Source organism: Sodiomyces alcalophilus (assembly GCF_042370955.1).
Source record: "Sodiomyces alcalophilus JCM 7366 unplaced genomic scaffold ACRALscaffold_2, whole genome shotgun sequence".
In the NCBI taxonomy this organism is placed as follows: Eukaryota; Fungi; Ascomycota; class Sordariomycetes; order Glomerellales; family Plectosphaerellaceae; genus Sodiomyces; species Sodiomyces alcalophilus.
This window is the reverse complement of record NW_027263533.1, coordinates 5,822,556-5,844,983: the sequence shown is the minus strand read 5'-3', so window position 1 is coordinate 5,844,983 and position 22,428 is coordinate 5,822,556. Positions and strand designations below refer to the sequence as shown.

The following is a 22,428-nucleotide window of genomic DNA, read 5'->3' as shown; positions in this document are numbered from 1 at the left end:
CTATATCGCGATCCTTATACAGGATCTTTTCGTTAAAGCTAACATCTCTTATACGCAGGACCCTCCTAAGCTCTGGCACCTAAATCCGATAAATATTAGTGCTTTCGTAACCGATCAGATAACCGATATAAGCCCTCTCCGCGAGCTTCTTGTTCTTCCGGCGCCCACGTTAATAGTTAGCAGTTAATAGATAGGCACGGTAACCGTACCTCTTTAGGTGACCGATCAGAGGGGTGCTAGTAATACGCTCGATACCTATCTTATTAACCCACTTATCCATATAACCCTTCGGCGACTTTTACCCAAGGTCCCGGCGTGGAATCAGATTATATAGATATATCGCGGCGGCTATAATCTCCGGCCATATATCCTACTAGAAGCCGGAGGCGATAGCGAGGGCCCGGGCTATAGCGTATATAATAGCCCCGTGGCGTTCCGCTCCGGCGTTCTATACGGCCGTATTAGGTAACGACCTCTCGATCAGGATCCCTCTGGCGTACGCCCAGTTATTAAGGTTGCTCTGAAGGGCTCGTTTATTGTCTAGGCGTATCACTATAATAGGGCAGTGATACTGCCTTACCGTACGCAGCTCGAAGGACGTTACCGATAGAAAAGCTGACTTAAGGTCCTTTAGGAAGTCCCCCACGATAAAGTGCGTATAGGGGCAGTGGTATAGCATCAGCTTTATAAGCCCGTTAAAGGATTCGTCGTTAGAGAAGATATCGATATCTACACGCTGCTAAGGGCGTGTAGGCCGGTGGTTAGGAGTGCGCCGTGATATTAGTCTCCGGGCCTTACTGCCGGAGCAGCTCTCGCACTCTATTATAAGGGGAAAATCGTCCCCTCCTCTAGAGACGGTGCCGCCTATATAGGCGGTCATGATATATTTAAGGGCTTTGGCGCTTACGTGGCCTAGCTGCTTGTGCTATAAACGAGCGTCGGCGACGCTTATAATCGGGGCTCTCGAGCTATTGAAAAAGCTCTGTTATTATTCCGTGGGTTTAAGGGCAAACTGCCCTCCTATGTTCTTTAAAGGCAGGGTAACGGTCCTACCTTTTTCCTTGATTTCTAACGCCTATCTGCCGGTAATAAGCGATCCTGTTAGAAGTAATCGGAGGGCTGATATAAGGGTTATAGGATATCCCTCGATATACGCTATATCCTTTAAAATCAGCGTATAAGGCTGACGATCCCGATCTTTAACTTATAGCCTTATAGTCCCGAATCCGGTAACCGGATCCGACTCTCCTTTACTGGTATCGAACGTTACGAGCTTTTCCGCGGGCCGGTAGTCTTCTAGAAGGTAACGCTTATTAGTGATATGCCTTATAGTGCCGGAATTAACTAATAGCTCGTTTTTAAAGGGTCTATCTGCGGCTCCGGTTAATAAAAAGCTGTATATACCGTACGATCCGGTTCTATTATCCGAATCCGAGTCCGAAGAACCGGCGCCCCCGGTGGCCACGAAATTAGATAAATCCTTAGAAGGGTCTTTCGAGGGTGACTTCTATTAACCCTTATTTCCCTTACTTTCGGCGTCCTTTTTAAGGTTACTCTAGAACCTCTTTCGATAATCGTTATCCTAGCTAGCGATAATCCGGTTATAACGTTCTTCTGTTTCCTTAGATAGCTTAAAGTTCTTCCCTCTCCGGGCCGGGTTAATATTCAGGCAGGTCTAAATTAGCTTATAGTAGGTGCGGGTCTTCCGGGCTATACGGTAATCGTAGATAAATTCCCTTTTAGTACCCTAACCCTATTAACGATCCTTTTGATCCGATTAACGATCCGGTTACTAACCTTCTTTATCTTTTCCTAGGAATATAGCTATATAGAATAATAACGATCCCGGCTTCCGATCTAAACGTAGAGGGTGCCTATAATATAACCAGGTAGTATATTTATTAACGACGCTCTCGATATCCGGTAAATCGTCTTCGTCTTCTTCCGCTAATATCATAGAAAACCGGGCTTCCGACTACTCCGGGGAAATCGTTCCGATCGCGTTAAAAATCCGTTAAGCTAGTCTATCTTCGAATTAATCGCGCGAACCTAATACGTCTTTGCCTTTTCGTATAACTTACGGAAGTCGTTAAGCCAGCGTTAGTAAGGCATCTTCCTAATAGATTATATATAATCGTCCTAATAGCGCTTAACGAGTAACCTCTAGGCGGCGTTAGTGGGCTTAAGGCGTGCCTTTAGGATTCACAGGATTTCCTTTAGGTCGTCTTTGCCGGCGAAGGACTCCGCGAGGCTCCGGTCCACGGTGGTGGTGATATAGTCTAGTATAGCCTTTATCGTGGCCTTTTCCTGCTTATATTCGTTATAGGAGAAGAGCCATAGCTTATACTTTTAATCCTAATTTTCGTCTTTGCTTACGGTAGGAGGGTTAACCTTTTTAAGGCGCTACGGACGTTTAGCATCGTTAAGATCCGGATCCACGAGCTTCGTAACCTTATTAGAGAGGGCGACTTCTATTACACGCAGATACTACTGGTGCTAGTCCTTAGAGGAGGTTAGTATAACCGAAGTTATCGTGATGGCGTGGAAGGGCAGTTAATTGGATAGAGTAGGGGTAGGAGAAGGAGGAGGAGGAATAGATAGAGGCGGTTAAAGGGGTTAGTGATAATAGGCAGGCGGACGGGCTAGTAGACGACTCTATCCGTAATAGCAGGGCTTGAAAAGAGAGGCTTAATCGTGACGATCAAGAGCTTTAAAAAGAGGGCTTTAAAGAGAGGTAGAAGAGGGAGAGGCCATAACGCCTATAACTATTAGATCGACCAGAATAGAGGCGTTTTACCAGAGCGCCGGGCTTATAACTGTCAGGACACTAATATCGTACGAAGTGTAACTTATGTTTCATTGCAGACTATAAAAGAGTACCAGTCTACGATGTCAAATATATAGGCAAAAGAGGGGAAATAACACTATAATACATCCAATAGAAGTACCGCCGTATTCGGAGCAGTATGTGACGTGGCTCCGCGAATATACCCAACAGGATATCGGGGCATTTGGGCACAAATGCCTGACAGGTATATTGACCTGGTATTTCTGGGATGCCTAGAATAAACGTCTGAGGAACGAACGCAGAGCTAAGCGTAGTCGACGATCGCTTTGTATAGGGAAAATTTTAAGACTCTGTTTTTAAAACGTAACTAAATAATAACAAAAAAAGATATCACCTTTCTGTTTATCGTCTAAGATAGAGAATTAATCGAATATAAATCCGTTTTATTTTTAGCTTTATACGGCCTTAGCTTATATCTGCCTAAATACCCTATCGTGAAATCGAGTCGACGATCGCACCCTGCTAGCCACGACGACCCCCCTCTATCTTCGCTCACACACCAGATATCGCGAAGTAAATTATATCTTAAGGATCGTTAAGCGTAGGAGAACTTAGATGGTAGGTTTAATCGAGCGACCGGGCGGTCCTTTAAAGGACCTTCTTAAAGGACTTGATTGACGATTGAATCGAGCGACCGGGCGGTCCTTTGAAGGGCCCGGATTGACCTGATTGACGATTGAATCGAGCGACCGGGCGGTCCTTTAAAGGGCCCGGATTGACCTGATTGAATCGAGCGACCGGGCGGTCCTTTGAAGGACCGGATTGACCTGATTGAATCGAGTAACCGGGCGGTCCTTTAAAGGACCGGATTGACCTGATTGAATCGAGCGACCGGGCCGTCCTTTTAAGGGCCTTAAAGGACCGAATTGACCTGATTAACCTGATTAGATTGATTAGCCTAAGTCTAGTTAAACTGGGCGATCGGGGCAGACCTAGAAAACGATAATATCGTGGTTGTTTATAACGTGATAGAACCAGCGATCGTTGACTACGATTATCTTTGCGTTCGTGCCTTAGACCTCCCTGCGGGAGAGAACACGATAAATAAAATAGAAGCCTCTGATTGGCTAGATTGCCAAAACGGACCCATATATACGTACCACACCGGTAATTCTGCATAAATCCATTTCCTGTATGTACTACGCCACACTCCTCTCCCCAGGGTGGTCTGAGCTTGCTGAGATAAGTTATGGTGCAATTCGACGACGTACATACTCGGTATACGTTGTAATTACATCCGTCATGTTTGAATCTAATAATATGGCTGCCTTATAATTTTTTAATATATTTTCTAAAACCGAAGAGATGGACCGGAAACGGCCTGTCGCCATGGCCTCCCCAACGTGTCTGGAAGCGGCTAAGGCGTAAGCCGCAAAGGTGGGACTCCAACGTCACGTCAAGCTTATTACCTAGATTACACCACGCGACGACTTCATACTACCCCAGGTACAGGACAGCGAAACGATTGGCGCCATCTTCAAAAGGTACTATACCTTTCGTTGCAGTCAATGTGGAGGAGACAAAGGTCCTCACCTACTCACAGAGGATATACATCCATCTAACCCCGGCACGAGAAGAACAACAGCGAAAAGGAGAAAACGGGAAACGAAGTCGACTCCTAATGTCGTATGGAAGGCGCATCACGCAAGTATACGACAGGACTTTGGGAAACTGCTTGTGCTATCAATAGAGCTTTCCATCTGTCTTCTCTCAGGGAGGGGTCTACTGGCTTACCAGAACCACACCGTCCTTTGATCAAGACATTGTCGGGAAAATATCAAGAGCCCTCTAGATGGTGAGTTCTCAGGGGTAAGCTAATAGATGGGCAATAGAGAATCTCGACACGTGGTCGCGCAGAAAAGGGCTAAGACAGTACTGAACGTCGGCGATTCAGGGTAACTCCCCGCTTACTATGAGCGGTTGATTTGGGTCGTTCTGAAGGGGCCCGGCTGCCGTGTTAGAAACACGAGCGTTGTTAAATCTCACATGCATCAGTTTATACTTTGTCGTGTTCACATCGGTTTCCCTTAAGCAAGCTTTACTTTGTCAACAAACTTGATATACTAGCAACAATACTAGTACAGGGTTAACATGGCTTGCCTTTGCATACATCGTCATTATATCTGTCTGCTTTTCTCTCCCGACTCTCTCTCCCCTAACTTCCGTCTCGTCGCACGTTCTTATAGCTTGAAATGTACCTTGTTATCTTGTTCTGCTATAACGGAAGCTATCTATTCTAGGGAGAACATAACACCTAGTAAGTCGCGCCTCTCTCCATCGTCTTACTTGCCAGGTATCTTCCAGCGGAACGCTGGATCGAGTAAAGCACGGAAAGTGCGAACGAGCGACACGTGGAGCTGATTTCAACTGATCAAAAAGCGCGCTAAGACCACGCTAAGAAACGCCACAAAATTTGGACATTTTTGATTGGTTCAAATTTGTATGTAAGTCGAGTGCCAATTGGCCGACGAAAATTATGACATAGGAGGCTTTCCGTTCTTGCCAATTCGAATTTGGCTGTCTCTAGGGGGGTCCCAGGGGGTCTCCCCCTGGAAAGCTCCATGCAATGGCCCCCGGAAAGAGTGCGTATTATTAAGCATCGTTCCGCTGGTATTTCCCTCGAAGCGAGTCTTTATCGCTTCGAGGGATAAGTATCTTTATGGACATGGTTCTGACTGGTCTGGAATTCAGACTTCTCGACTGCGTACATATACAAGTAGGCGCTCTTGCGCTCCTTGCTACTACTTTATACAATACTATGACGAGCAGTCTTGAGCCAGCCACGCTGCGACGAACCATCACTAGTTCCCTTGTTCGCTTAAACCACGGTCGCAAGATGGATCACGAAGAACCTCACCAAGCCCCTAAACAGGAGCTCTCCTTTCAAGAGCTTATGGAGCTCGACTACCCCGTTGGAGATGACGGCCGTGAGCTATATAGCACTCCAGAGGCAACTCCTGGTCGATTTATACTAGGGAGTCCTACCAGCCTGTTGCTCCTACTATCCCTGATCTTCCTGCCCAGGGTGTCAAACAGGGCACGTTTGGCCTTGACTCTTCCGAAGAGTTCTTATTCAAGGCTCTTAACAACCACCTTATAGGCCACAGCGATGAGCCTTGCCGGGCCGCCGAGCAAGGCGCAGAATTGCACCAGACCGGGGCCGAGAATTTGTCGGCTGGCATGCATTCGCATTCGTCTCTTGCCAGTCAACCGCATCTTCCCGAAGACGACCAGCAAGACAATACAAGGGCTAACGCTCCGTCCGGCTTTGACCAAAAGCCTCATAGGCCCGATCACGGCTTGATGGGTCAAGGCCATTGGATCCCATCCAGCCTGGCAGATACTAAGCAGTTTCATAGTGAAGTGTATGAAAGATTTGGCTTCAGTCCCCGATAACCCGTCACTGACAGGTACTGCTGGTAAGATAGATGACCTGCCCCAGTGAGCTCTTGGGGTAGCTGCCTTTTTCCGAAGTTTCATAGGTTTCTCCTTCCAAGGCAGTCCCCTCTGCCCTTCGCAGGCACCGGCCGAGAACACTACTGCCGAAAATTCCTCCACTCCTGCTCCCAACCGAATCTTGAATGCTCCTTCCCCCGTGGCTTACTACTAGTGAAAATTTCTGGGCTGCCTCTCCCAGCATGGCTTTTCCAACACCTCTCTAGACTCCAACCGTCACTGCTGCCTATTCTTCCCCCTATATAATCGGCGCCAACTTTGCTGCTGACAAGCCTTCGAATGAAGATTGCAACATCACACCGAACACTGTTGTCAACATGTGCCCTAAAGTTAAAGCCAAGGGCGGCGCTGCTGCCCTTTCAGCTTCAGCCGAGGCCGTCGACCCTGCAACCCAAGAAGGACAACGTGACAGAGGTTCGTTTCATCCGTTATTCACGCTCCTTCCCCCACCTTGCCCTATTTTCATAGAAGATCAACCCCGCTTGAGTGAGTTGTAGTTGACCATCGTGTGTGTATAAATACAGAACGTCCCAGCTCGGCGCGAGGCGAACCTAACGAATCAATTGCCCCTCCTCCTTCGCTGGAGGCCGACAACCGCCTGACCCCGGAGGAGATAGGGAGCCGCTACGACGTCTTTGTCGGCCTTCCCTTTGTACCCAGTAACTACTTTGAACTCCCCGCTCGACACCCGAGTCACCCCCATCATAACACATGGGCCGACCTGTACGCAGCTGCTGTACACCACATGCGCCGGTTATATAAAGTGCAACCGCTGCACCTAATCACCATGTTTCGGTTCTACTCTTCGAAGGCCACTCCCCGTTCACAACCTAGGCAGGAGCGAGTTGAAACAACCACCGCCAACAGCGGCAACCCTCCACGGCGGCGGAAGTTGCGCGCCCGAGCCGCCGAGGCGACCAGTACCAACCCCACAACTACTAGGAAGCTTACCCGGCGCCGCCAGTCTGCTGTTGCTGGCCCGTCGTCTTCGCGCGGGGGGAGACGGCCATCGTCGTCCCGCGGAGGCTTACAACAGTCCCGGGCAGGCAGTCGGGTTCCTTCCGCGGCCAACCCACCTCCGTCGGGGCAGCTGCAGCAACAAGGCCAAGCAACTGCCACCCCGGGAATAGACCCTGTGACAGGCCCTTACCCTATTCTGGCGAACCCACGCACCGGGTTCGCCTTTCGGCTTAATCAAGACGGTACCGTCACCCAGATGAGGGACCCATCCACGGGCGAGCCGTTGGTCTACCCCATCAACCAGCCTTATTCGGGCCTTAACTCCGGCTAGGACCGAGGCCTAGATTCGGAGCCGGAGTCGGGGCCGGAGTCGGCACCGGGATATTTGAAGAGAGGAACCAAAAGGGGGGAAGAACCAGAGGATAGAGAATCTTGGCTTTTCAGTCCTTTTTGGATTTCCTTGCCCTTTTCTTCTTTCTTTCTTTTCTTGGCTATGTTTCTTCTTGCCCTCTCCTGCTTTGTATCAGGACGATTATGTCTATAGGACTTGGGCTCTCTTGCTCCGCAGAGGGTGAGCTTACTTATTTGCCCTTCCTCGTTTTTCTTCTCTTTTTTTTGTTTTCTGCTTTTTGTTGTTGCTCTTGCCGCTGTGGTTCTTTTCGTGGTTTTCGTTGCTCTCGTGATGATTATTCTGAACTCTAAATTCCGAATATATTGGATGGCACCTCATCTCCTGATGTCTGGCCGACCCGGTTGCCTCTCTTGCCTTGCCTGAACACGGTAAGAAGTAGTAGGACCTGACTTGTTTCCACTTGCATCATACCGTGCCATAGTCTATCGTCTCCATAAGTCGTCCACTCCTTTGCCTCCGGCACACAGACGGGCTACCGGAGGAACGGAGCCAGTAAGCCCCCCTTCTCCCCAGCAAATAATTCATATAACTCAATCTATCTTCCGTCCCTCTCCTTGTCGAGCTTATTCAGTCACACGTCATGCCTCAAAAGTGCGGGCTGCTGGAAAAACGTATGTTGTAATCGAACGGTGGACTGTGGGAAGCCGTTTTGATGCTGTAGACATTGAGGGTTACATAGATGGCACTGCCTTGGCCTCGGGAACAGTGGGTTGTGAGCCTCGAGAGAGATTAGAACTACAAAATCATCGGATGAACTTACACATTGTCCCACAAACTTGCAAGTATCACAGACCAAGACGTAATATCACCAAGAGACACGGAACGTCATGTCACGGAACAATGAGAGAAACAGCCTTTGTTAAAACGTTCAATTCCTGCGCATTGGCCCTCATCCGTCTCATAATCATGACGAGCTAGCTAGAATACACCCATCCTGTCCCATGCAGGAACCAGGGGGGGAAATATTATGCGGATAAAGCGCAAGTCTTCGTGAGAAGAGGGGGAACACTACGACGCCAAGGTCCCAAAAGGAAATGGGGGTGACAAAGCAAAAGAAGCAAAACCGAACGACCGTCCAACTCCAATGACTTTTTCTGGTATCCCGTTTTATCTGACCCTCGATCCCAACTTTAGTCGACCTCCTCCATGGCGCTGTCGCCCGTCTCCGTGGTGGTTGCGGCGGCAGCAGGGGTCTCCTCGGCAGCTGCCTCCTCGCCCTCCTCAATGTTGAGGCCGATCTGGACGAGCTTGTGGATGCGCTCGGCGAAGCCGGCGGGCTCCTCAATGGTGAAGCCCGAGACGAGGAGGGACGTCTCGAACAGGAGCTGGACGATCGACTTGACAGTGCGGTCGTTCTCGCCATCCTCCTCGACCTTCTTCTTGAGCTCCTTGACGATGGGGCTCTTGGGCGAAATCTCAAAGGTCTTCTTGGACGACATGTACGAGGACATGGAGGTGTCGCGGAGGGCCTGGGCCTTCATGATACGCTCCATGTTGGCGGACCAGCCGAACTGACCGGTGCGGATGGCGCAGGGGGCGCCGACGAGCTTGTGGCTGACAACAACCTTCTCGACCTTGTCGCCGAGGACGTTCTTGAGCGCCTTGGCCAGGCCCTCGTACTCCTTCTCCTCGGCCTCGCGCTGGGCCTTCTCCTCGTCCGTCTCCTCGAGCTCAAAGTCCTTGGTGATGTCGACGAGCTTCTTGCCCTCAAACTCCTTCAGCTGGGTCATGGCGTACTCATCAATGGGGTCGACGAGGAAGAGGACCTCAAAGTTCTTCTCCTTGAGCGAGTCGAGGAAAGGCGACTTGGAGACGGCCTTGAGCGACTCGCCGGTGATGTAGTACATGTTCTTCTGAACCTCGGGCATGCGGGCGACGTAGTCGGAAAGCGAGGTCTGGTCATCGCCCGACTTGGTCGAGTTGAAGCGGAGGAGCTTGGCCAGAGTGGCACGGTTCTGCGAGTCCTCGTGGATGCCGAGCTTGATGTTCTTGGAGAAGGCCGAGTAGAACTTGTCAAACTGCTCCTTGTCCTCGGCAATCTCGCTGAAGAGCTCAAGGGCCTTCTTGACAATATTCTTCTTGATGACCTTCATGATCTTGTTCTGCTGGAGGGTCTCACGAGAGAGGTTGAGGGGCAGGTCCTCCGAGTCGACGACACCCTTGACGAAGCTGAGCCACTCGGGGACGAGGTCGGTGGCGTCGTCGGTGATGAAGACGCGGCGGACGTAGAGCTTGATGTTGTTCTTGGTCTTCTTGGTCTCAAAGAGATCGAAGGGAGCACGCTTGGGCACGAAGAGGATGGCGCGGAACTCGAGCTGACCCTCGACGGAGAAGTGCTTGACGCCCAGGTGGTCCTCCCAGTCGTTGGAAAGCGACTTGTAGAAGGCGGCGTACTCTTCCTGGGTGATGTCCTGGGGGTTACGGGTCCAGATGGGCTTCTGCTTGTTGAGCTCCTCCTCCTCAATCTTGGTCTCCTTGACCTTCTTTGTCTTGGGCTTCTTCTCCTTGCCCTCCTCCTCGTCGTCGACCTCCTCAATCTTGGGCTTCTTGTCGTCCTCGTCATCAGCGGTGGTCTCCTCGGCCTCCTCATCGGGGACCTCCTTCTCGGTCTCCTTGAGGACGTGGAGGTAGATGGGGTAGGAGATGAACTCGGAGTGCTTCTTGATGACCTCCTTGATCTTGGACTCGTTCAGGTACTCAGTCTGCTCATCCTTGAGGTGGAGGATGATCTTGGTACCGCGGCCGAGCTGCTCGCCCTCGGTGTCGGGGGAGATGGAGAAGGTGCCGCCGGCGCTCGACTCCCAGATGTACTGCTCGTCATCGTTGTGCTTGGAGATGACCGTCACCTTGTCGGCGACGAGGTAGGCAGAGTAGAAGCCGACACCGAACTGGCCGATCATGGAAATATCGGCACCGGCAGTCAGGGCCTCCATGAACTGCTTGGTGCCAGAACGGGCAATGGTACCCAAGTTGTTGACGAGATCCTATACGAAGAAGGCGCCCGTTAGCCATGTTGCAGAACAAGAGCCAGAGAAAAAAGCGAGAAACAACTTACAGCCTTGGTGAAGCCGATACCGGTGTCCTGAATGGTCAGGGTCTTGTTCTCCTTGTTGGGGATGATGTCGATGCGGAGATCCTTGCCCGAGTCGAGCTTGCTGGGGTCGGAGAGAGACTCATAGCGGATCTTGTCAAGGGCATCGGAGGCGTTGGAGACGAGTTCACGGAGGAAAATCTCCTTGTTGGAGTAGACAGTGTTGATGATGAGGGAGAGCAGCTGAGAGATCTCAGCCTGGAACTCGAAAGTCTCAGACATCTTGGCTGGTATGTCGGGCTCGTTGCTATGGGGGATCTGTCATTGTGACGTGTTAGTTCATGTTGCTCAGATGGCTTGGAAGTGCAAAATATAGATAATGGGCTGATGAGGTGAGATGCCAGGCGTCGTTTAAGTTGGATGAACTGCGCAGAGTTCAACTACGCAGTCTCTCTCCTGGGAAAACAATTTGACCAGCACTCTGACCGACGAGATCTCTGAACCAGCGGACAGAAAGAAACGAGGGAAAAAAAAAAAGATATTCAACAGAGGGGCAAAGCATACCTTGGTTGAAGGGGGTGGTCAAGGGCAGGTTTCGCAGGCTGTCTTTAAGCGCTATCTCACTGGCGAGATATCTCTGCGGACGGATTAATGTGATGGGAGGGAGAAGAGAGTAAAGTCGGATGAGAAGAATTCGAAGATGAAGATTGAGAGAAGTGGTGGGAGAAGGAGAGAAAAAGACTTGAGGAACAGCGCAGGCGAGGAGGATAAAAATGATGGAGCTACAAGTTGGTACCTACCTATGGAACCCTTAGGAGGTGACCGGGAAGTTCTATTTGATTCTATGCCCGCCCACCTTCCAGGCCTTTCTCTCCTTCCCTTGCGGTGCCACTATAGCAACGGAATCGCCGTCTGATTGGCCAATTTTCACCGGACTTTGGCGGGGGACCTTTCTAGTACAGCCCAGGCGGCAAAGATGATTCTTTCTTCATCTGAAACCTTTCGAATCGCTTCTTTCTACCACTGTGTTGCCTCTTTTTCGTCTGCTTTTTCTTCTTCTTTTTTCCCTTGTCCTATAATATTGCCTTGCAACATTTATCTTATCTGTATTTGATGCGTCCCGCTTTCCTCAGATTATGTTTAGTCGTATCCCCCTCTGTTTCCAATGTACGAATACCTAAGGCTCAAGTGGGGCCATGACCCCTCCTCGATGTTCGTTCACCTTCTCTTCCCCTCATGGCGGTGAGAGCCGCGTTTTTGGGGGCTGCTTCCCGCAAGGCTGAGAGTGCGGCAATGTCAATTTCACTGTGTAATTGTACCCCAATCAGTGTGGGGTACCTTCATCAACGCCCATCCCACTCCCTTGAGGAAAAGGTTACAGTGTAACGGCTGTTGGTACGGCGTACAGTACTCTATATTCTCGTGCTTTCAGGTACCTCGTGCGAATAGCTCATCATGATTCAATTGTTATTATACACTATAAAAGTACCTCGCAAAGACTGACCAGGCCCTATACTGTACGAATACAGTATTTCATACCGGCCTACCGTTTATTGCCAAAAAAAAAAAAAAAAAAAAAAAAAAAAAAAAAAAAGGGTCCGTTGCCTGTCTTGTATTGAATTGCCTGGACAGAATTGGCTGCCCGCCGTGTCTCGATATCTGGCCGACTGATCACTCCGTAAACTTTATCCTCCCATGTCAAGTTGAAGCTGCAGGAACCTGCCAGACCGGGATGAAGCCCCTGATACGCAGGAAGCTCATTGGTCTATTCTTTACCCATTGCGCTTTTTGGGCGCAGCTGTTCTTCGATAATATCAAACCCCTATTCATCGTATCGCCAAACTTCACTTTCGTTGCCTCAATTCAAACGATATGTATTATCAGTACACAGGCAATATAATGGTTGCCCTAGCCAAAACCCACTACAAACTGTCTAATCCTGTCTATCGGTGGTATCATTACAGCTGTTCATGCTTCGACATGACGTTTCCCAGTTGTCTATATCTCCGGTCCGCATACACTAACCCAAAGTCGTCCTCCCGCCATTCCTCCCCGTTTCTTCCCTCCAGAATGTCCACTACTTCGCCGACCACGATAACATGATCCTTGACAGGGATCAAGCCACCAAGAGGAGCGTCGTCCAGGACCTTACACCTAATAATGTACAAGATGCCCTCACCTTTCAGCACGGGCGCTTCGTTGGCGCCCATCTCGGCTTCACAGCCCGGACTCCCTTCCTCATCACCTATGGGACGAGACCCAGCCCCCACCAGGAGTCCCTGAGACACGTGTTGGCCCGCGGCGTTGCCTCGCGTGAACCAGTCAGCCACTTTCGCGCCCTCGATGTTGTCCTTCAGGATGTGGACGTTGAAGTGTCTGCTCTTCTGCACGGCCGACAGCGTTCGGCTGGGCGTTGCGATGTTGAAGGTTACGAGCGGCCTTGGTTGTAAAGATAGGGATGTGAAAGAGGACATGGTCATGCCGCGAGGGCTATCTTCGCCTCCCGGTCCGGCTGGCTCGGTGGACGTGCAGACGACCACCGAGTGCGCCACGAGGCGCATGAGCGAGCGGAAAGTTTCGGAAATGGGCTCTTTTGAGGAAGGGTCGTTGGAGGACGTTGGATGGGTCGATGGGCGCTCGGGAGGCGTAGTACGCCACGTTGAGGAAAGCCGATGTGCCGATGTGTACAGGTGTCGGCGGCCATCTGCTTTAGCGATTCTGGTTAACATCTGCAGTTGTTCAAGTGACCTTTGACCAGGGCGCCTGACGCGAAAACTAATTAGAAAAAAAAAAACGCAAAAACATACTTCCCCTGGCCAGGCCTGTACTGGGAAAACCAGTAGAGGTTGCAGAGTGCCGCAACCGAGGCGTGGATGCATTGTGCTGCCAAAGTCGCAACGCGGTCCTGGATGACGTGATGCTCGTGGACTCGGCTGCCACACGCAGCGCTCGATAACTGTTCATCGCATCGTACGTTTTACCCGTGCCCGATCGACCATGTCTAGCCCTCGTAATGGGAGATCGTTGTGGTTTTGTTTCGTGGGGGGTTTTTTTTTTGTCTTCTTTTTTTTTTCTTTTTCTTTTTCCCTGGTAGACGTTATCCCGGAACTCGGATATAAGCTGCGAAGCCCAAGGGAGCTTTTTTTTCCCTAGGTTGTACGGTCGACTCCTTATCGATAAGCATCAACGGAGGCATTGGGTCACTCGGAGATATGATTGGGCCGACTGCCCCCCTGCAAGTACTCCGTACCTTAGCTCACCGACGCGGCGGAAATTTTGATAGCTTCCGAGTTTCGCGGCCGACAAGACCACACCAGAAAAGAACGGGTCAGACATTATCTTTTGACCAGGTCCCGCAGACGATCAACCAGTGCAAGGGAAACCGTATACCAAAGTCCTCTTCTGATATCTGTTGCTTCATACCGGTTAGCCGTACAACCGTAACTAGCGGCACAACCTGCGCTGCAGGCCACCAGCCATTCGAGATGGCTCACGTCCTCCCCTCTACCCTCGCCCGCCGGCCAACATCGAACCCCGGGCTCCTACAATCACAAATCAGCGCGGCTTTCTGTCCGTCAAGAACACACGGGCCCTCCTCGCTGCGGAGCGCCGCACTAGCCGGTCAGACCCGGTCCGCGACCTATATCCACCGCCCGCGGCGCCCCTACACCTTCACTCAGCTCATCCAACTCTCCGACGGGTCGACCTACACCGTGCGCACCACCTCGCCCGTCGCCATGCACCGCACCGACAAGGACTCGCGCAACCACATTCTGTGGCAGCCGAGCGAGAAGAGCCTCAGGAACGTCGAGCTCGACGAGGCCGGCAAGCTGGCCGCCTTCCGGCACCGCTTCGGCCGCGGGTTCGATCTCGCTTCAGATGCTACAGAGGACGCCGAAGGGGCCAACGAGACCTCTGCGAAGAAGACGGCTGACGAGGAAGCCGCGTTCGACTTGGGCGATCTCATCAGCGGATACGCGCCGGCTGTGGCCGAGGCACCGAGCAAGATCAATAAGGCCTCCAAGGGAAAGAAGAAATAATCGCGATGGAGAAGCACTGGATGCCTATGCTTGGGGGTTGGAGGGGAGGCTCAATTGAAGTAGGTTGAAGCAGGGGGATACAACGCATCAATGCTTCAAGGTGTGGGCCTCTTGCGAGTGTGTGAAAGGACTAAAGATTGCGCTGAATTTGCATTGTACGATGGAAGACCGGCGATAGGGAGTCTACTGTCTTATATATGTACAATACCACTTCCCATAAAGGCACAAAGACTAAGGCTGTGCGAGTTGCATGATAATCACATTGCCTCCTGCATCTTCAAGACTAGTCGCCGACTGTTCGCCCTCTTTCCCGCCGTGACGATGAAACGTACTTTAGACAGACGCCCGTTTGGGGCTGCCAAAGACAACCCCATAAACCAGCGAGTCGGCAAAGTGCATGGGAGAAGACCAATGCGAATGATATGTCGACTCCTGCCTATCCGCGAACTCCTAGTCCGAGTCGTCATGGATCGTGGCACGGGCACGGTCGATGGCCGTATCCCCGGGGGGCTTGGTATTGGAAGAACCTACGACTGGCGGGCGGTAGAAAGCCGACTCGTCGTCTTCCGCGTCGAGCTGCATCAGGAACGTTTCCCACTTCTCGATCAACTACACTCACGTTAGCCAACTTCAGAGAACTTGTATGTGTGACGAATTCGGGTAAAAGCGCACCTCCTTCTGGGCCTCGACCGCGCTCTCCAGGAAAGTCTCAACCCCGCTCTTGAAGTCCTCGACCTTCTCCTTTTCGAAGCGATCCAGCTCGGCCCGCATCAATCGGCCCATATCCTCAAAGAGCATCCTCGCATGGTGGCATTTCCGCTCCGCCTCGGCGACTTCGGCGCCCATCTGATGCAGGCGATCCTGCTGGCTCTTGCCCTGTCGGAGAAGCTTTTCCTGTGTGCTCTTCTTCTTCTGGAGCTCCAACTCGGCCGCGTGCCACGAATAGAATGCCTTTTGTCGTTGGCCGAAAGCCTGCTTGACCGAGCCGATGAGGCGAATGTATTCTTCAATAATGATACCGAATGTTAACACGTCCTGCTGGGCCTGACGGTCGTAAACATCCCGGATGGTGAGTTGCAGTTCCGAGAGGGCATCCAGCGGACCGGAGAGGGATGGCGACAGCTCAACAGTGGAAAGAGCATGGAGGGAAGCGGAGAAGTCATTGGCTGCTTCTGCCATGGCCTTTCGTTGGCTGACCATGGTCTCCATGGCCTTGAGCAACGCCTTGAGTTGGTTTTCCAACGCATCAAGGTAAATCCTCCGATCATGGAACCACTGGATCTGTGTTAGCATCTCCCTGGCAAGGACAAGGGGGAAAAAAATGGTCCACAAAACATACATCATCATGTTCGACGAATTTACTGCCGCTGCCGACGCTTAGGCCGAGGCTGCCAAAGACACCTTTGCTCTCCGAGGGGATCCGTTCTCTGCGCTCCTTATGCTTGACGTCCACATTAAATGCCTCGCTCTCCAAGAAAATCTTCAGATCTGCATCGAGTTGCAGGGTGGGATGTGCAGCAATCTTGTTTAACATCTTCTCTAGCGCCGCTCTGCGGCTCTCCACGAAATTGGTATCGAACCGACCGACGGCCTGCTTCTCTGGCGGAGGCGGCACAACGATGCCGGGGTTGTTCCCGTGCAGCGTGTTGTAGAGCCATAGAAAATCGCGATAGCGCCGCTTCACTTCGAACTCGGATTCCTTGTATGCTTTTGATGTTGTCTGGTGGGGCGGGGTTGCGGTGACGCATTAGCCATGGCGGTTATCACGACTGTCACTCTGACCAGGGGCTTCTCTCTTACCTTGGTCCGCACCGCGTACTGGACATGTGAGCTTGTAAAGTCGCCAACCTTGTGCGGGTCGCCGACGGTGATGTGGAAGGTAGGTTTGCTGGCCTGCTCGATGCTGACGCTCGGGCTGGTAGTGCTCCTCACAGGGCTCGGTTGCGCGGGTTGGACAGGCGGCGGTGCTCTTGGTCCCGTCGGGAGGTTGAACTGGTCATCGTCGTCATCAAGGCGGTGCGGATCTGTTGGGTCAATGCGCCGGGCCTGCTGGGGTGGCATCGTTGTCCGGATGACGATGTCTTCCTTTTGCGGCGGGGCGGGAGGCGCATCTTGGCTAGGCTCAGGGCTGGCATCGGTTGTTGAGCCGCCCAAGGGGCCCAGCGGACCAAGGGGATCATCGTCGTCGACGGCTTCGAGACGAGTGGGTTGGGCTACCAGCCGACGGGGCGCTGTACGGGAAGGTCGAGCGGACGAGGCGGGAGCAGACGCATTCCCGTCCTCCTGTGACGTTGGCTCACTGGACGGGGTTGTCGCGGCCTGAGCCGATTGGGAAGTAGTTGTAGAATCGCCCCAGGGCGATTCCTCAAGGGGATCCATGTGGAAGAAAGTGTCGCAAGTCGATCCCGGTGATATCGATCAACGATGGTCGTGGACACCAAAGATGGCGTTGGCTGTTTGTGCAAGTCGCTGGATTGGCGGGATGTTGTGTTGATGGGTTGATGGGACGTGCTTGCCCGCCTTCCGGAGCATTACGCAGGCAGCTGACGCCACTAAAATGAACCCAGCCACACCATCCCAGAAGACTGTTTACACAGCCACAACCATACAAAGATTCAGGAGAACGAAACACGACAACAAAAGTTGGTGAGTTATATCGTGCATTCACAGGCGGTGTTCTCCATCGATGGATTCTTGGGAAGGCTCTGGGAGCCCGAAACTAAAGAATAATGCTCAAGATGGCACCCATACCAGCGGATTAAACGAGCCGAAGTATCCCATCTGACGCGGTTTCACCATTTCATTGTCTCCGGAGATCGCATACCTGCACCCCTTTCCACGGTGCCATGTCGTCTTATGCATCGCCTCGAGGTTCTTCAAGAGTTGGATTTTACGGGACGGTCTTCTTTTCTTGATGGCCCTCATCGTACTCCTCGAGGAACTTCTTCATGCTGCCCCACAGCTCGGCTTCCATGTCACGCTCAACCTTGCTGTTCCGGCTGTTCAGCCATCCAACGTCCAGATTCCCAATGCTTCCAACGCCATTGGGCTCCAGTGAGGGCTTCGAGACAATCCTGGCATCTTCATTCATTACCTTGGCATCCTGGCGTAACCTGACGATGCCGGCTTCTTCAAGACCTAGGATTTGCCGTTTCATATGCACATCCACATTGTGCAGGGTTTCCAAGAGGCCGTCCATAGACGTCTTGAAGGACTCGGTTTGCTGAGTCGGCGAGACAGATATTGGCTGTGGGCCAAGGGCAGCAATGGCTTTAGCAGTATGGTCCATGAGTTGGACAATGTCCTGGTAGAGGATGATAAGTGATGAAGCACTTATTCGGGCAACCAGGGAGTGATTGGGGTTACCTTGTCAATATCGCACAGTTGTTCAATGCGCTCCTCTAGTGTGAAGGTGTTGTCTGGTGCCGAGGTTCCATCCTGAGCCTGAGCACTAGCCATGTTGTTGTCCGCCATTTTGGATGACTGGCTGCGCGGCAAAGCAGCACACCTCGTTTACGGATCCGGGGCTCCGGGCATTGAGGGATTGTATTCGTATTTGTATCTTTCTCGGCAAGCACGCTCCTGGGTTCCGATTCGAAGAAGCAAAGGGTGACTGGCTGCGTAAGTTTTGTGATAAGGTGAGCTTTGAGGCCGTGAGTAAACTCCCGAATAAATTATAATCGAGGTATTACGATGTCTGAGGTGCGAAGTAATAATGCTCAATACAGGTAGCAGTACGAAATATACTTCCGAAATGTCTCATGAGCCCAAGGGATCATAGGTACCTACCTAGGTATTAGTGGCTGGTGGCCGTAGCTTAATCTGGCAATGGCAGTGTGCAGACATACATTACATAATCATCATGTGGGGTCTTGGTCAACCAATTCATCACATCGTTTTGGCAGCCTCGCAGACGAGCCTCACCCTCGCGTTCATCAACTTTGCGGATTCGCGTACAGCATTTGCATATCCATCCCAAGTAATCTCACCCGACACGGGAGACTTCATTGACTACTAGGTCATTCAGCAAACCGAGCCAAAAAGAAAGAAAAAAATCATTTCACTTTTTGCTCTCGAGTCTTCCTTCCAGCGGCTTCGTGGCCTGAATTAACTCCAGGACAGCACATCGCCGTGAACTCCGCAGCATGCGGCAGTGAAGCTCCAACCTCACGTTTAGGAGAGTTCTTCCTCTTTAAAGCCCAAAGAGTTCGGAATGTCAACGGGGGGCCAGGGTGCTGGCAGCGGCGGCGGCAGCAATGCCGGTGCTGGGGGAGGTGCTGGTGGCACTGGAGCTGCACCAGGCGGTTCTCAGCCCGCCAACCATCCGCAACAGGCAGGGAATCCAGGAACAGCTGGGGGAGGTACGGCGGCATCAAGTTCCACAACAACTACCATGACAAGCCAAGACCTTAACCAAATTGTGAGTTTGAGCTTGTTACGTGGATCCAGGCCCTAGGCCTCCCATTCGACGACTCTGGACTGAACCATTGCACCATGGTGTGCGGCCTGCTGGTGCTTGATCCAGGAACATCACCAGAAGATGCTGACATTGGCCTCTTTCAGGTCACTGATTACCTCCTTAAACGGGGCTTCACAAAAACTGAGCATGTGTTTCGGCAAGAATCAAGCCACCTTGGGCCTGATGGACGGCCTATTCAAAACCGAGTAGAGGATATGGGCCCCTTGAAATACAAGAAGGCCTTCAATACTCTCAAGGAGTGGGTTGAAAATAACCTGGACATTTACAAGGCAAGCCGTATTCCCTTCACCCTCTTGTCCGCCACGTCATACCATCTAACTTTACCTGTAGTTTGAGCTCAACAAATTGCTCTGGCCGGTTTTTGTCTATTCGTGGATGGAACTGGTCAATCAGAACTACGCCGGCGAGGCCAAAAATCTTCTGAACCTCGTAAGACCGGTCTTTGAGAACACGCATGGCGATGACTTGAAGACCTTTGCGACGATAAGCCTCCCCCTGCAGCTGAAGGAGAATGCAACTACCAAGCTTTACCAGGCGAACAAGTATCGGATCCCTCTGAACCAGCATGTCACAGGCAATCTCTTCCATTTTCTTGAACGCGAGAGAGATAACGGGGGAGCGGTGGTCACGTACATCTTGCAGACCTTTTGCCAGATTGATTCGACAGCGAGGGGGCCGATCGAACCGTTCAGCTTTGAGGCGATCTACCGCCGTATCCAGAATGCGTCCCTTGAAGATGTCGATCTTCAAGAAGGCGTCCCGGGCGTTTCTGTCGGCGTGTCCAACAGGGACATGCTCGACAAAAACGTTCCCCTACGACTAGGAGCGTTTCCGATGGACGAAGAGCTTCGGGAGGACATCAGGGCGGAGTTGGCAGAAGAAGATCAGCGCAACCCTCCCCCGGAGGGCAAGTTGTCGCTCGTCGACGAGTTCGACCAGAAGATTAAGCGTGAGGAGAGCGCGGACGCGCCCAGCCGGGCCGAACTCCCACTCCCTCCTTCGCGATCTAGGGACGTCGTGATGGAGATGCAGAAGGTTCGAGAAAACCGCGACCGGTTCAGGATCGAAAGTCGGTCGCTCGGTGCCGGCGTACCTGTCAGCGCATGCATGTTCACGTTCCACAATACTCTCGGGAGGTAAGACAAATTGCCTACAAAAACGAAAAAAAAAAAAAAAAAGATGGACCCCTTGCCGTGCGGGTGGGGTGGGACGGGGGACGGAAGTAAAAAAGATTCAATGCTAATGATCGCAGCGTGTCGTGCATGGATTTCTCCAGGGATCACGAGTTAGTCGCGGTCGGCACCATGGACTCGTATATCCGAATCTGGTCCCTCGACGGCAAACCCCTGCGATCAAACGTGCCTCACGAGAAAGGGACAAAGGTGAACAACCGCAAACTCATTGGCCACTCTGGTCCTGTGTACAGCGTGGCTTTTTCTGATGCCATTGCCCGTGCGGAGGGAAGCGGAGCGACGACGACAGACGAAAGTAAAGGAAGTGGCTATGTAGAGACGGGGTCGAAGCTCCTCTTGTCGTCGTCGGCCGATGGGCATATTCGACTGTGGTCGCTGGAGCTCTGGTCTTGCCTCTGCATCTATAAGGGCCACGATGGTCCAGTGTTCAGGGTGCTCTGGGGCCCCCATGGCCACTACTTCCTGAGCGCCGGATGGGACAAAACGGCACGCGTATGGATGCAGGACCACGCGTCGGCCCAGCGGCTCCTTGTTGGGCACGACACGAGCCTTTCGGCCATCGCGTGGCACCCGAACGGCACGTATGTGTTTACAGCGTCGGACGAGACGGACAAATCGATTCGTATGTGGTCGGTCATCACCGGATCGTGCGTGCGCGTGTTTACGGGGCATACGGACTACGTGTCTTCCCTGGTATGCGCGCCCAACGGCAAGATCCTGGCGAGCGGGGACACTGGCGGTAACATTATCTTCTGGGATCTGGAGAAGGGTGCCCGGATTAAGCGATCTCGCGGACATGCCAAGGGGGGTATCTGGTCCATGGACTTTAGCGTCGAGTCCAACGTGCTCATCTCGGGCGGTCAGGATGGCACGGTGCGGCTGTGGGATGTGGAGCTCCCTGCCGAAGGCCATAAGGCTGCTGCTCAGCTGCAGCATCAACAGCAACAGCAGCAGCAGCAGCAGCAGCAGGCACCGCAACAACAGCAGCAGAAGCAGCAACAGCAGCAGGGCAGTGGCGCGGCAGCTACGAAAGAAGGCGCCGATGGGAATGCTGCCGGTGCGGGCGCTGGCAGTGGTGGTGCCGCGGACCGAATGAACGCAGGAGCTCAGGGTGGGTCGACAACATCTGGTTCGGGGACCACGGGAAGCGGCAAGAAGAGAGGAAAGGAAGTGATGATTACCCCTGACCAGATCAGCGCGTTTCCGACGAAGAAGACGCCAGTCATGTCGGTGCAGTTCACGAGGATGAACTTGGTCGTGGCAGGAGGATGTTACGACCCTGAGCGCTGAATACGGGTGTCAATGGCGTCTCTTTTTCTTTTTTCGAGTCAGATGCTGACTTGCTGACTTGCGATGGCGTTGGGGGGGAATAATATGACAATGTTGACTGGACCGTGAGTGTTTTCCGAATCAGTGGATGTGGCGGCTCACATTAGCAGAGTCAAGTGGCAATCAGTTAATGCTAGTGTACACATCTTGTGTAGGTAGCAATTAGCCAGGACATTTATTGGATTTAATTGACGAGAAGCTGCCGCGCGGCCAGAGGAATAAAAAGACGTACTCGCCTCATGTCTGCCGTCGTTTGTCGCTGTATTACTGTACTCAGTACTTGTACGAAGTAGCTACTGGACGGAATGTTGGGACATTTTCAAGGGACAAAGTGCCGGTGGTGTGACGTAACGAGAGGGGTGGAAAATGATGAGATGATCCAGGGTCGTGTGGATTCCTTTAGGGAGTACTTACAAGGTACTCCGGCATTCCACAAGGTACCTGCACTATCGGTACTGTACTTTACGGCAATAACCACCGAGTCCAGTAAATGGGGTGGGGTACCTGACGAAACGCGTTGACAAGCTTCTGAGGTCATTGTGCTTGGCCCGAAGCCGATTTTCTCCCTTTATAATTACACCCCAACAAATGATTTCTACTAGATCGAAGGCTTCGGAACGGCCGGCCATTCGTGTCTGATTTTCTCATTACCTTTCCATTTTCACATTGAGGGTTTCTA

At 52.1% G+C, this 22,428-nt stretch overlaps 9 protein-coding genes across 9 annotated transcripts; 5 read left to right on the top strand and 4 right to left on the bottom strand.

Annotated features, from left to right (window-relative positions):
• Nucleotides 1-5,596: 5,596 nt before the first annotated feature.
• Nucleotides 5,597-6,104, top strand: ACRALDRAFT_2033779 (uncharacterized protein). Its single transcript, XM_071020738.1, has one exon. The coding sequence runs from the start codon at nucleotides 5,607-5,609 to the stop codon at nucleotides 5,946-5,948; it is 342 nt and encodes a 113-aa protein (XP_070878188.1). The 5' UTR covers nucleotides 5,597-5,606; the 3' UTR covers nucleotides 5,949-6,104.
• A 506-nt stretch (nucleotides 6,105-6,610) lies between these two features.
• Nucleotides 6,611-7,992, top strand: ACRALDRAFT_1075425 (uncharacterized protein). The gene is made up of 2 exons (XM_071018382.1): nucleotides 6,611-6,718; nucleotides 6,829-7,992. The coding sequence occupies exons 1-2, from the start codon at nucleotides 6,622-6,624 to the stop codon at nucleotides 7,593-7,595; spliced, it is 864 nt and encodes a 287-aa protein (XP_070878187.1). The 5' UTR covers nucleotides 6,611-6,621; the 3' UTR covers nucleotides 7,596-7,992.
• Nucleotides 7,993-8,482: 490 nt separating this feature from the next.
• ACRALDRAFT_1040942 (uncharacterized protein) lies at nucleotides 8,483-11,525 on the bottom strand. Its single transcript, XM_071015204.1, has 3 exons — nucleotides 11,272-11,525; nucleotides 10,732-11,025; nucleotides 8,483-10,660 (listed from the first exon to the last, which is right to left on the bottom strand). The coding sequence occupies exons 2-3, from the start codon at nucleotides 10,987-10,989 to the stop codon at nucleotides 8,807-8,809; spliced, it is 2,112 nt and encodes a 703-aa protein (XP_070878186.1). The 5' UTR covers nucleotides 10,990-11,025; nucleotides 11,272-11,525; the 3' UTR covers nucleotides 8,483-8,806.
• A 1,018-nt stretch (nucleotides 11,526-12,543) lies between these two features.
• On the bottom strand, nucleotides 12,544-13,780 carry ACRALDRAFT_1075423 (uncharacterized protein). The gene is made up of 2 exons (XM_071018381.1): nucleotides 13,515-13,780; nucleotides 12,544-13,411 (listed from the first exon to the last, which is right to left on the bottom strand). Exons 1-2 carry the CDS (start codon nucleotides 13,669-13,671, stop codon nucleotides 12,666-12,668), a joined length of 903 nt encoding a protein of 300 aa, XP_070878185.1. The 5' UTR covers nucleotides 13,672-13,780; the 3' UTR covers nucleotides 12,544-12,665.
• Nucleotides 13,781-13,919: 139 nt separating this feature from the next.
• Nucleotides 13,920-14,747, top strand: ACRALDRAFT_208211 (mitochondrial 54S ribosomal bL31m domain-containing protein; the record flags this gene model as incomplete). The annotated part of the gene is made up of 1 exon (XM_071022420.1): nucleotides 13,920-14,747. One exon carries the CDS (start codon nucleotides 13,920-13,922, stop codon nucleotides 14,745-14,747), a length of 828 nt encoding a protein of 275 aa, XP_070878184.1.
• Nucleotides 14,748-14,773: 26 nt separating this feature from the next.
• Nucleotides 14,774-15,168, top strand: ACRALDRAFT_208210 (uncharacterized protein; the record flags this gene model as incomplete). The annotated part of the gene is made up of 4 exons (XM_071022419.1): nucleotides 14,774-14,810; nucleotides 14,848-14,864; nucleotides 14,970-15,094; nucleotides 15,129-15,168. The coding sequence occupies 4 exons, from the start codon at nucleotides 14,774-14,776 to the stop codon at nucleotides 15,166-15,168; spliced, it is 219 nt and encodes a 72-aa protein (XP_070878183.1).
• A 29-nt stretch (nucleotides 15,169-15,197) lies between these two features.
• On the bottom strand, nucleotides 15,198-17,126 carry ACRALDRAFT_1028315 (uncharacterized protein; the record flags this gene model as incomplete). Its single annotated transcript, XM_071014841.1, has 4 exons — nucleotides 15,198-15,356; nucleotides 15,420-16,022; nucleotides 16,087-16,467; nucleotides 16,548-17,126. The coding sequence occupies 4 exons, from the start codon at nucleotides 17,124-17,126 to the stop codon at nucleotides 15,198-15,200; spliced, it is 1,722 nt and encodes a 573-aa protein (XP_070878182.1).
• A 266-nt stretch (nucleotides 17,127-17,392) lies between these two features.
• Nucleotides 17,393-18,442, bottom strand: ACRALDRAFT_1075421 (uncharacterized protein). Its single transcript, XM_071018380.1, has 2 exons — nucleotides 18,114-18,442; nucleotides 17,393-18,051 (listed from the first exon to the last, which is right to left on the bottom strand). The coding sequence occupies exons 1-2, from the start codon at nucleotides 18,219-18,221 to the stop codon at nucleotides 17,638-17,640; spliced, it is 522 nt and encodes a 173-aa protein (XP_070878181.1). The 5' UTR covers nucleotides 18,222-18,442; the 3' UTR covers nucleotides 17,393-17,637.
• A 261-nt stretch (nucleotides 18,443-18,703) lies between these two features.
• On the top strand, nucleotides 18,704-21,988 carry ACRALDRAFT_1080693 (uncharacterized protein). The gene is made up of 4 exons (XM_071019065.1): nucleotides 18,704-19,167; nucleotides 19,311-19,496; nucleotides 19,558-20,363; nucleotides 20,480-21,988. Exons 1-4 carry the CDS (start codon nucleotides 18,961-18,963, stop codon nucleotides 21,708-21,710), a joined length of 2,430 nt encoding a protein of 809 aa, XP_070878180.1. The 5' UTR covers nucleotides 18,704-18,960; the 3' UTR covers nucleotides 21,711-21,988.
• Nucleotides 21,989-22,428: the final 440 nt, after the last annotated feature.

Coding starts and splice junctions, on each gene's coding strand:
- ACRALDRAFT_1040942 (XM_071015204.1), bottom strand. CDS start 10,989: ATGTCTGAGACTTTCGAGTTCCAGGCTGAGATCTCTCAGCTGCTCTCC. Junction 10,661..10,731: donor GTATCGGCTTCACCAAGGCT/GTAAGTTGTTTC, acceptor TTCTTCGTATAG/GATCTCGTCAACAACTTGGG.
- ACRALDRAFT_2033779 (XM_071020738.1), top strand. CDS start 5,607: ATGACGAGCAGTCTTGAGCCAGCCACGCTGCGACGAACCATCACTAGT.
- ACRALDRAFT_1075423 (XM_071018381.1), bottom strand. CDS start 13,671: ATGAACAGTTATCGAGCGCTGCGTGTGGCAGCCGAGTCCACGAGCATC. Junction 13,412..13,514: donor TACAGGCCTGGCCAGGGGAA/GTATGTTTTTGC, acceptor TCGCTAAAGCAG/ATGGCCGCCGACACCTGTAC.
- ACRALDRAFT_1080693 (XM_071019065.1), top strand. CDS start 18,961: ATGTCAACGGGGGGCCAGGGTGCTGGCAGCGGCGGCGGCAGCAATGCC. Junction 19,168..19,310: donor GCCAAGACCTTAACCAAATT/GTGAGTTTGAGC, acceptor GGCCTCTTTCAG/GTCACTGATTACCTCCTTAA. Junction 20,364..20,479: donor TTCCACAATACTCTCGGGAG/GTAAGACAAATT, acceptor TAATGATCGCAG/CGTGTCGTGCATGGATTTCT.
- ACRALDRAFT_1075421 (XM_071018380.1), bottom strand. CDS start 18,221: ATGGCGGACAACAACATGGCTAGTGCTCAGGCTCAGGATGGAACCTCG. Junction 18,052..18,113: donor AACTGTGCGATATTGACAAG/GTAACCCCAATC, acceptor ATCCTCTACCAG/GACATTGTCCAACTCATGGA.
- ACRALDRAFT_1075425 (XM_071018382.1), top strand. CDS start 6,622: ATGTGCCCTAAAGTTAAAGCCAAGGGCGGCGCTGCTGCCCTTTCAGCT. Junction 6,719..6,828: donor AGAAGGACAACGTGACAGAG/GTTCGTTTCATC, acceptor GTATAAATACAG/AACGTCCCAGCTCGGCGCGA.